The sequence below is a fragment of the Daktulosphaira vitifoliae genome, unplaced genomic scaffold (genome assembly GCF_025091365.1).
Source record: "Daktulosphaira vitifoliae isolate Bord-2020 unplaced genomic scaffold, ASM2509136v1 Scaffold_19, whole genome shotgun sequence".
Lineage (NCBI taxonomy): Eukaryota > Metazoa > Arthropoda > Insecta > Hemiptera > Phylloxeridae > Daktulosphaira > Daktulosphaira vitifoliae.
Window position 1 is genome coordinate 22,291 of NW_026099590.1, and position 12,259 is coordinate 34,549.

At 27.0% G+C, this 12,259-nt stretch overlaps 1 protein-coding gene across 3 annotated transcripts in view; it reads left to right on the forward strand.

The window, feature by feature from the left end:
* Positions 1-12,072, forward strand: part of LOC126908845 (uncharacterized) — a 19,125-nt gene extending 7,053 nt beyond the window's left edge. The window contains exons 1-2 of one of the 3 annotated variants that reach the window (XM_050691156.1): positions 9,118-10,062; positions 10,155-11,494. In XM_050691156.1, coding sequence (XP_050547113.1) covers positions 9,191-10,062; positions 10,155-10,947 — 1,665 coding nt within the window. In that variant the 5' untranslated portion in view covers positions 9,118-9,190 and the 3' untranslated portion in view covers positions 10,948-11,494. Of the gene's footprint in view, positions 1-9,117; positions 10,063-10,154 lie in introns of those variants that run through there. The other 2 variants (XR_007704848.1, XM_050691157.1) reach the window with 2 other exon arrangements.
* The last annotated feature ends 187 nt before the right edge of the window (positions 12,073-12,259 follow it).

The following is a 12,259-nucleotide window of genomic DNA, read 5'->3' on the forward strand; positions in this document are numbered from 1 at the left end:
CAAACAATGCGTACTTGCATAACATTATAGGAGCTATTAAAAACCCTATCTCATCAAATTCGTTTTATTTAAATAAGACCGACAATTATGAAATAAAAGATAATAATATATTGTATTACAAAACGAATATTAGACAAATCCCTGTATACGCACTTGCTTTACCTTTAAAATTTATTAAACAGGTAATAATTGATAATCATGATAGTTTATTAAGCGGGCATATCAGTTTTTTAAAAACACTAAACAAAATTAGGAGTAAATAATATTGACCAAAAATGAGAAAAGATATAAAGGCATATGTTCTGTCCTGTGAAAGGTGTCAAAAGAGGAAACCATATAAACAAAGTAAGCCACCGAAAGTAGGGAGATACGATTTAGACAAGTGTGAGATTATGAGTGAGATAATAATTGATTATATTGGGCCCCTTCCATAATCGAAATAAGTATAAGTATATTTTAGTAGCTACTGATCGTTTATCAAAATTTTGCGTAGCTCAACCATTTACAAATGCCAATGCGCGTATTACCAACAAATTTCTTTTAGACTTATTCTTAAGATTTGGTCCAGCTAGGATAATTAGGTCAGACAATGGAACTCATTTTACGTAAAAGACAGTTTTAGACCTAATGGACGCTTTTGGGGTAGACAAAAAATTCGGAATTCCGTACAAGCCTACTTNAAAAAATTCGGAATTCCGTATAAGCCTACTTCACAAGGTCAGGTGAAGAGTCAAAATCAAACAGTTATAGACATGATATCACATTACGTTCAGGATAACAATAAGTGGGTAGATTATTTACCGTACGTTGTATACGCCTATAATACTTCAATACATTCGGTTACAAATTATACGCCATTTTATTTAGTTCACGGCTATAATCCTAAAAGCATGTTTGATATTGCACTAATTCCCCCTTCCGATGGGAACGTTATCGATGAAATTAATAAAATCAAACATATTAGAAAATCATTACCCCAATTATTAGAGAAACAATCCGAACAAACTAAACAAAAACTATTATCATCGAATAATTTTCAATCGTTTAAAACGGGAGACAAAGTCTTAGTTAAAGTTCCGGTAAAGGGTAATAAATTTTCAGATAGGTATGAAGGCCCTTATGTTATTTTAAAGAAAATAGGTCCATATAGTTTTTTGATAAATCTGCCAAAAAACAATATTTTGGTCGAGTCGCCTGTTCACGTAGACCAGTTAAAACCTTTCATTTCTAGAATATAAAATCCATTCAAATCTCGGCCCGGGGCTAGCACTAAAATAGTAAAATATGTATAGCAATGAGATGACTATATAATTACAATTTAAGAATTTTCCGAAAATATAAGAATTATAAGGTGTATAATAATCATTGTCGATATTATTACTTTTTTTTTATTTTTGCTGACATAAATTATAGGCAAGGTCAGCGTAATAACGCACCCGAAAAATTGATTTTATTGCGACAACGGTGCTCTTCGCTTCTTAAGACCCAACGAATATTATTATATTGTGCTGTTTCAACTCTTAAAAAATTCTTAAAAATTTGATTATAATTTATTTTTGTTTTAATATGTTCGAATTTGTTTAATCCAAGATGGTTTAAGGGTAAAATGCTATATTAAAGTACACTATTTATATTAAATACGCTTACCTACCACTTAATAATAATTATGACTCTAGAAAATTTTTTTTTTGTTATTGCTATTGACAATAATTCTTTACCCCAGTGACGACTGTAGAGAATATTCAATAAATCTGATTAATTACCTAGGTTACATTTAAAAATCTAGACACTCTTCAATTTTAAAATTACCCCCTGTCGGATACAAGGATTAGTATGAACTATCGTGTTACTCTTATATACTAATTACTTATATATAATCTTATATCCTAAAAATTGCTTAAACTACTTAAATTAAAATCTTTTAATTATTCATTCAANAATCGTGTTACTCTTATTTACAAATTACTTATATATAATCTTATATCCTAAAAATTGCTTAAACTACTTAAATATCAATCCTTTGTTGTGGAAAGACAACAGTCAATATATCAGAGGAAAAATAATAGTAAATATTTTAAAAGTTATAAATGAATTGGCAAAGAGGGGCGTCAAACTCATAGAAGAGTATAATAATATGTTAACAAAAGACGAAGCACAAAAACAATACCTATTACAGATTGTTACAGAATACCGGCGTTGTTTTCCTAATTGCAATAAAAGCACATTATGCCAAGAATTTTAAAAAAGATAAATTATTTAAAATATGTAGTAAATTTTTTTAGTACGTTTTTTTTTTGTAAATAGTTTCTGGTTGTATATAAATTTGTAAGTTAACATTATTTTAGCTTCAATGTGAAACTGAGACGGTATTAATTTTACTCTGGTGTGTTTTTTTTTAATTAAAATTAAAAAAATTGTTGGTTTTGAATAGTAAATAATAGAAAAAATGTCGAATTAAAAATGTATACAAAATTAAATTTAAAACAACGGTTAAATGAATTTTTTTGTTTTTACAATGAACGATTTAGAAATTAACAATTTTGACGATAAGAATAAAACATATACATTTTTATTTTTTTAGGGCTAAATAAGAAATTTTCAAAAATTTTTGTATTTATACTTTTTATAGAAAAATTGTATACCTACAAAAAAGTCCCAATAAACATTTTCGCAAAAGCTAAAGTTTTTGAGATAGACATAAAAAACTAAAAAATCACCCTTGGAGTGTTATTTTTAACCCCCTTGGGGCACGTCTTAGAGTTGAAAATCGTCTCCAAATTTTGTACAATTTATTCTTTTATGTATTCGAATAATTCTAGGGTGTGGCACTTTGTAATTTTTTAATTTTATAAATAAGGGACACCCTAATGTATATATATATATATATTACATTATTAAGATACAATTTTTATTTTTTATTGGGGGGTATAATAAAAGTTTTTCTAAACAAACACTGTTATTTGCAAGGCTAGGAGCATGTATCCTACTTGACCCACCCTTGTGTGGGTGCGACATTGATTACAATGTATTTTATTTTATGAGAAAATAAGTAATTCTTTTTGCTCAGCATGATTTTTTTTCATTGGAGATTGTTGAAATGTCTGTAGGAGAATTATCTTATATACTAGAATTTCTATGGCATTACGAATATTCTGTCATGAAATAAAGTATAAAGTATAATTCTCATACTAGTGTTTCACAATTCCAAAGTGAAAAAAATTTTAAGTTGAGCACACGAAAAAAAGGTTTTTACAAAATAATAGTAAAAAATAATTGAAGTACTGGTTGTAACAAATAAGTTCAATTTTAATAATTTAATACAGGGGAGTCTATTTTTGGTAAGATACATGATAAATTTTATTATATTTTGTTATTATAGAGGATTGGAGGGATTTGTATTTTTTACACTCTTTAGAAAATATAAATAGATTATAAGTTTTAAATTATTATTTAGTTTAGTTTTAACTTCAGTAACATAAAAGAACTCATAAAGTTTTGTAATTAATGATTTCATATCCATTTATATCATCCATATTATGGAGTAATGGCAAGATGAAAAAAAAAATGAGTGATGATTTATGTAAAATATTAATAATTGATGAGAAATAAAGTAAAATATATGTTGTAAATTAAAAAGTTTTACTCCTAATTTGATCTTATTAATAAGTCATTAATAATTTTTTTGTTTTATAGATATTTTTTATATTTTAATAACACCTGTACAGTTTTTTAGCAAATATTAGTAGCTAAAAAGCATGTAAATATAGTTTTTTCTATAACCTGATCGATTTTCTTATTTTTAAGATAATTAAAAGTATTATAGAAAAAAAATCTTTTTTTTACTGAAACAAATAATCTTAAACTTTTAAATGTATTTTTCTGGTACACTCAATATAATTATTTGTTCAGCTAAAACTTATTTTATAGTTCAAATATGATATATTTTTTTTTTAACTATGAAAACTTAATCATTAACTTCTATAAGCGTCAGGCGCTCAATATACGAAAAATATGACACAAAGCACCCACGCTTTTTTCACAATAATACTAGTACTTTTCGTTCATCATTGTTTTACGCTTATTTTAAAAATTATTTTGAACTTTTTAGTTCGATGTGCTTTAAAAGCGTGTTTTTTAGTTTTTTTAAACTATATTTATTTTCCACTTTTTAGTTACATGTTATGATAGTAGTTACTATCAATATCATGGTTGTAACGGGTAAAGGGGAATCAGGGTTCGATTCCGCAGAGGGAGTCTGAGAAACGGCTACCAATTAAAGAAAGCAGCAGGCGCGCAACGTTGAGGTAGTGACAAAAAATGATGATACGGGGATCATCCTTTGTAATCGGAATAAATACCCTATATATATCTTAATGAGAATAAAGCGTATTAATATATAAATTTTAATAGTAATAAGAATATATATATATACATGTAAAGCGACTTAAGTACGTAAACGTATCATGCACGAGGTATAGCCGTGTTTGGTGGGCGAGGGGAACGTTATACACGAGGCATATATGGCGGCAGCGGCGTCCGCTGTAGGGATATATAAATTAATATTTATATATCCCTATATATATATATATTAATATTAGCGGCGGCGGTAGGAATATATAATCTTCGCATAATATCGAGGCACTTTCGCTGGCATCGACGACGCGTTGTCCGGCGTGCTCCTTGGTCGGCAAAAGGTTAGCAGCATAGATGACGACGGTGCGCGAGTGCAGATCGGTTTGTTGACGTTGTCACTTTGACAACAGTAAGAAGACTACGATATCATTAGCGGCGGAACGTCGTCGGCCGTGCGGCACTTGCTGGACTTTGCACCGCGGCGTATAACGCGCCAAATACTTATAAAATAGGGCGACGGCTGATAAAGGTGGCACGAGTCGTGGGGCATTGTGTATAACGAAACGACGCGGGCCGTGTCAATCACAATAAAAATTTGTTATAAATATATATAATTGATGACACGCACGCGTATACGAGTACGAAAACCAAAAATAAAAATATACAGGAAAATATTGTTGGTGCCGAGTGGTAAGTCGGGTGGGGTAAACACGTTACGACAGTCTAGTCTCAAGGTCATACACGACGGGATACGCGACATAATAACACGTGCCGCGTGGAGTTACAAACTTACAACATACATGTGAAACTAATATAAACGTGTTAAAAATAGTGACTTCTGTATTGAAAACATTAAAACAACAATAGAAATTTAGTCCAAATTTATTTAACTTTAACAAGCTGTAACAAACGAACGGTTGATCGGAAAAAAAAAATTGTAAGAGCAAAGTTGTTTGTATTTTTATGTTCAATCATAATAACAAATTCAAAATAGGGGTTCCCATTTAAGAAAATGCAAATTAATGTTTTTTAACCTTGAAGGGATCAAAAATATTATGTTTTTACTACATATTATTGTAGAGTTTTTTGAATCAAAAAATATTTTCCTTACCAAAAATTAAAAATTTTTAATAGTTACCGAGAAAATGAGTGTCTTATTCTTAATGAATCATCCTGTATATTGTAGTGCGAACCTTGGTAGTTACTCCAAGGGAATATAAATTAAATAGGGAACTTCAGTACCTAAGGTAGATATAGCCTAGCCAGCTATCCCCCGTTGGTCCCTTAGAATACTGTCGACGGGCATTTAGGCTCAACCCCTAAATAGCGACGTAACACGTGCTTTGGGTACAAGGCTTAAACTCGCCTGTGGCTATAAATTTTTTGCGTTTTTTTTTTAATTCTTTTTAAGTTAGAATACATTTTCAACTGTAGTCATCTCTAGTTAGAAGAAATGTCTTAATCATATTAAAATAATAATACTATGTGAATTATTTTGGGGGTTGCCATTTATTTTCTTAGCTCTCACTATTTTAAAAGTAAGTTTTCAATTACAAAATTAAATAATTTTACTTTGTAATTTATAATTTTTTAATTCTATTTGTGTGTTGATATATAAATCATTTCTAAATAAAATTATTGCTAGTTTCACCTGAAATTATCAATGGATTTCTACAATTATAATAATATTTCATTAAACGCTCAATTAAGTAAATTTTTTAACAACATTTTGATTATTTTTTTAAATTAAAGTAAATCATTAAAATTAATTCAGTTCTGGATATTTCAGTTGTAGAATCTATTTAAACACCAAAAGTTATTTAGAAATGATTTCTATTATTTCTATTTACGTGTTTCATTACGATAAAAATTCAAAAAAATATTCAGCTTTTCTGATATATATACTGTAAATAGTAATTATAAAATTTCGTGACTACATTAATCTTAAAAGTAACCTTTTTTTGATTCTCATAAAACTTTCTATTTAATGATGTCAATATCAAACTTACAAGTTGAGCTAAAAAATATGAAAACATTTTAAATTTTTTTTTGATGAACATTTTTATCAAAAATGTTCATCAACTTAAAATACCCCAAAAAATAGGATAAAAATGAAATTTTGGACTGATTATTTTTAACATATTAAAAATCAAAATCAGTAATAATTTAAAAACAATTTATTTTATTTTTTATTTATCTCTTTAAATTTTTATACACGTTAAAAGTAAAGAAATACTTTACTATTTTTATAATTTCTCTGTATAAATTGTAATATTAAATTCTTGAATATCAGTTTCATACTAAAATTAGTTGCTAAAATTATTATTTATTCATATTATACTTTTATACCTAGCTTTATATTTTAGCTTTTGGAATAAAACACCAATTTTTTTAAAATTAAACACTATCTAAAGATTTGCATCGAAGCGTTTTTTTTTTTATAGTGATTTTAATTGCTATCAGATATTATTATACTTGATCCAACTATGCCACGTCACCAATATGCTGCGTTTTTTTTTATTTAACCTTTCAACGTACCATTTACAGTAAATAGTTAACCCTCAAACAAATTTTAATAGTATGGCTAGTTTCTTAAAATACACTACGATTAATTGTACTAATCATTGTGGACAATAATATAACTATTGATTCTAATATTTTAAATGTTTGACAATTTTGAAAATTTTTATTTTGTGAACTAGGTTTACTAGGCAAATCATTGAAACCTAAATACTCATAATCATTTTTCACAACCTTTAGAAAAAATGATTCCAAATAATCACACATAATATGAAGAGTATTATATTCTATTAAGGTATTGGTTTGAATCAATTGTTCAAATTTTGTAATTATGTCTGATTCACAGTTCATAATTTTGCAATATTTCATAAACCTTAACTGCACAATTAATTTTATTTCAATATTTACAAACAAAAACTATTTAAGAAATAAAATGTAATGCATTCAAAAAGGCCGTATATTTTACATTTTGGATGAATATACCTGTATGGATAAAAAAAAAATGTACGTACCCTCTAAATTAATATATTAATAATGATACTATTTAAATAACAGAATAAAATTATTAAATTTAAGTTTGTAAACATACTAAACTATAAATCTTATTTGAATGTATTTGTTCTGTGTAGTTGTTCAAAGCCTAGTTTTAAATAAAAATTTTAATTTATTTCGGAAAAATATAATTCAAGATTTTTTTGAATAGCATTAATATAATCGTCGGAATCCTCTATCAGTTTTTCCATTTGATCGATGTTATATAATATAAATGATTAGGTTAAAATAGAACTTTTTCTATCTAAATTCTGTCCCACACACTTTTTTATTTTTGTAAAGATTTGATATCATCAATTCAGCTTTTTTTAAAAACATTTTATATTTTCAAAATTATTGACAACAGTATTATACATCATAAATACCGGGGGATTTTTTAAATCCCTTGCGTATATGTAAAAATAATTTATTTCATAATCTACAGTTTTAATATTCAGAGTAGGAAAGTCTAAATTTCGTAGGTCGATTTTATCGAAATCAATTTTTTGAAACATATTTACTGAACATTTAAAAATATCAATAATTCGATCAATGCAATAAATCAATTCGTCATATTGTTTATTTAAATATTTAAATTTACACTTATTTAAAACAAAGCTTAAAATTACATAAAATGTTTGCATTACGTCACTATATTCACATTTTAATATAAAAGGTAGTATTGAGTTTTTATTTTTAATTAAATATTTCTTAGGACTCTACATTAACTGCGTGGTTACTCCAAAATTTAAGTAATAAATTTACTACTCAGAGTGATAAAATTGATGTTGAGAGCCCTTGAGTATTATTTTGTAATTGCGTAGAATATAAAATACATAGTCGTTCGACTGTCATCGGCCACAGAAATGTGCAGACCAAGGGATTTAGGGCAACGGTAGGCGAAGAACTCTCACTGTAGATCTCATTTCGTCAGTGATGGTTTAATATAAGTTAATTACACACTTGTGTTATTCCATATCATAATTCTACTTCATTCTAATTTATTCCATGTTAGCAGACTTAAGGTTGGGTTGGCAGCCACCAGCACAGCTACCGTTTCACTATACCTACTAAAGAACAGTAAAACCCAAAAACTAGCCAGCATCCACACTAATTGTTAAAATTGACTAAAGGACCAGTAGTCAAACCATGACTTTTGTCGCACACACACACACACTCACAATTTTAATAACACAATGGATATAAAGTGTCAGTTTTCGAATAGTTCTATTCTATTTACGAAACGCAATAAACACTAATTTTTAAATGTTCACATAATTTTTACGACAATCCCCTTTACATGTTTCCCTTTCGCCTTATGACATAAATAATACAATTATTGATTCTTATAAATTTAATGTTTGACAACTTTTAAAATTTTTATTTTTTTGACAGTCTTTAGACGTTTAAGAAGTATGTTAGAAATTGTCAATTAAAATAATTTATTGAAATAAAAATTTCAAATTCATATTTTTTTAAATAAATACAACTTTTAAAATTTTTAACCATTTTCATGACAATGAATTTTAAAGCAATTTGAACTTCAATTTCTATATATATATATCTACGTCATAAATATTTCTAAAAATATTTTACATTATAGATACACATTTAGACAGTAATTAAATATTGAATAAATCACCAATTGCAGTTAAAATGATTATAAAAAAAATTATGTCGTTCTTTTTCTATTCAATAAAGTAACAGCTATATAAAAAAGAATTTTAAATTATTTTATTCATAGATATATAATATAATAAATTTCGTCTCATAAAATTAAAAAAACATGTTTAAAAAAATTATTTTATATGAGTTTTTCTTATATTGGCAATTAAGTCAAATTATAAATGTATATTGTGATTCTCAAAGTAAAAATTTTAAAAAATATCTTATTAACTCATTAAACCACATTCGTGTTCAAAATGGATGGAACTCAATTCAACAAACAGAAATTAAACTTGATCACTTCTCAATTAACACCATAAGCATCACAAGTGAAATTATCGATGAAACTAACTTTATACAAAAACTCTACTTTATAACTTGTCTCTTAAATTGTGAATTTACTAATATATTGCAAACTTTCAATGCAATGTTAGGCCTTATTTTAAATAAGTGTAAAGTGAATGTTTTAAAATATCAATGTGTGGAATTGAAATATTGCATAAAGCTACTTTTTAATATTTACAATTGTTCAGTAAATATGTTTAAAAAAATGTTGAAAACAGCAAAATATCTCGACAAAATCGATCTACGAATTATTGACTCGCCTATTCTTAATATTAAAACTGTAGATTCTGAAATAAATTATTTTTACAAATATACAATAGAGTTAAGCAATGACTCATTTTTAAATTTTTCTACTATTGATAAATGGGTCAGTACTTTTGAAAATATAAAAGATTTCAATAAAAAAGCTGAATTAGTGTTATCAAATCTTTACAATATTAGAAAAGTGTGTGGGACAGAACATAAAAATTCTATTTTAACCGATTTATTGATGAAATATAACATCAATCAAATGGATCAACTGGTTGAGAATTCCTACGATTATATTAATAATGTTCATAAAGATCTTGAATTATATATTTTGGATAGAACTGAAAACTGTTACACAAAACTAGGCTTTGAACAATTAAATGGAACAAATACGTTCAAGTAAGATTTATAGTTTAGTTGCCTAAATTTAAGAATTTTATTCTGTAAACATCATTTTAGTCACTTATACATGACTTTTTTTTTCTATACAGGTATATTTATTTCAAAAGTAAGAAATATAACAATAATGAAGGTATTTATTTGTGTAATCATTTATTATCTCACTCTGGTTGGATGTCTTGGAAACATATAGCTGTTGAAACTGAATATACAAAAGGAACATCACTGTATTTTAAAGATATTTTACAAATAGTTGATATGAATAACTATGATTTCATGCAGTCATATCTTGCACTTATTTTAAGATGTCGCTATATTGAAATATTTAATAATTTTAATATAATGTTGGGACATATAATTAATGTTTGTAACTATGAAAATAAAATTAATTGTGCAGTTAGGCTTTATGAAACACTTATGCCGTCAGATGATATGTTTAAAAAAATGTTATTTGCTCTCATTACTATGAGACACTACACAATAGATAAACAATATATGCGTGAAGAATTATTAATAGAGAAACTGGTAGAGATTTTTATTGAATTTCTTAATGATGTTAGAAAAAAGTATTTTTCCACATTGTTATTTATTAATGGTGGACTTTATGAAGCTCAATCATTCCTTGAAGACCTAGCACAAGTTCATACTTCTGTTTTACAGAGAAAATTTTATGACGTAAATCAATACAACATGAAATATTGCAAAATTATAGAATATGAAATAGACATAATTACAACATTTGAACAATTGATTAAAACCAATACCCTAACTGAATGTAGTACTCTTCATGTTATGTGTGATTACATGGAATCATTTTTTCTAAACGTTGTGAAAAATGATTATGAGTATTTAGGTTTCAATGATTTGCCTTGTAAACTTTTTTAAATTTTTTATTGAAGACTTAATAAAATAATGGATATATGTTATTATAAAATAATTATTTTCTCCTAAAAATATTTGTAATACGACAAAAAGTTTTCTTTTTTGTATATTTGTATATTATGGTAATATTTTACTTTGCTTGAGTCGATTTTCGAACGTATAATCGCCGTGCTTTATCAGTAATATTATGCTTGGAGGTCGGTGGATACCCAAAGACGAATATTCTCTAATTATAAAAATTGTAGGCTTAACAATATTTTAGCTTCGTTGGGAAGCTAAGAAGACATTAGTTTTATTATGTGTTGTATTTTATTTTTTTTTCTAATACTACTCAATCTGAGTGTTTTTTTTTTGCGACTGTGAATGCTCAATCACAGCTCTCACCTAACCGATTTCTTTCAACGATATGTCAAACGATCACAAATTGTATATAGTCGAAAACATTCCCTTCAAAAATTAAAAAAAATTCCCTCGTTCCTCATAAACAGGAGTAATTCCTCAAAAAATTACAATTTAAAAAATCGTTCATTTACGACATTTTATCAATTTTTTTCCTTAAAACTGCCATAACTTTTTTAAAAACAAACAAATTATTTTTCATTCGACATATTCCGTATTCAAAAAAAAATGCTCTGTTTGTGTTAAATTCTGAGTTTTGTATTTTATTTTACAATACTCTTTACGGGAGGACACGAATTTTAATTAATATTATATTAATCAGTTGCATATATAGTCATATGGTGTCTTTGTTGTGACCGCCCCATCAATATGTGATTGACCGCTGGTAAAAATAATTTGACGAGTTTCACATGACTCGATTAAACGAGTCATTATTCATTAGCAATCAAATGCTCGCTTGAGTATCGTTGATACTGAATAGTATATTATCGTTTCTCATTCTTTTTCTTTTGTGCTTTTTTGAAGCATCGCAAAGGTGTATACGCGCATAGTTTCGCATACGCCAAAATTCGCTACCGTCTGGACGAGTTAACTTCATTTCCACGCTGTGGAACGAATTCTGTACCAAGTCTCCAGTAATTGGCAATCCAGCCACAATCAAGGTCGCTGTCATCCATGGACATGCAGGTCACATTTATTGTATATTTTATTGGTAATTTGTGTATGAATATATTAAGTATATTTGTGTATATATAGCCTTAATTAATTTAAGATTTTTTTATGTTTTATATAAGATGTTTTACTTTGAAATAATAATATAACTCTAAACATCTTTCGACAATCCTTTTCTTATATACATATCACGACACGCAAGTAGTGTTCACCTTTTAAATTTTAGTTAAAGAAACACTCAAAC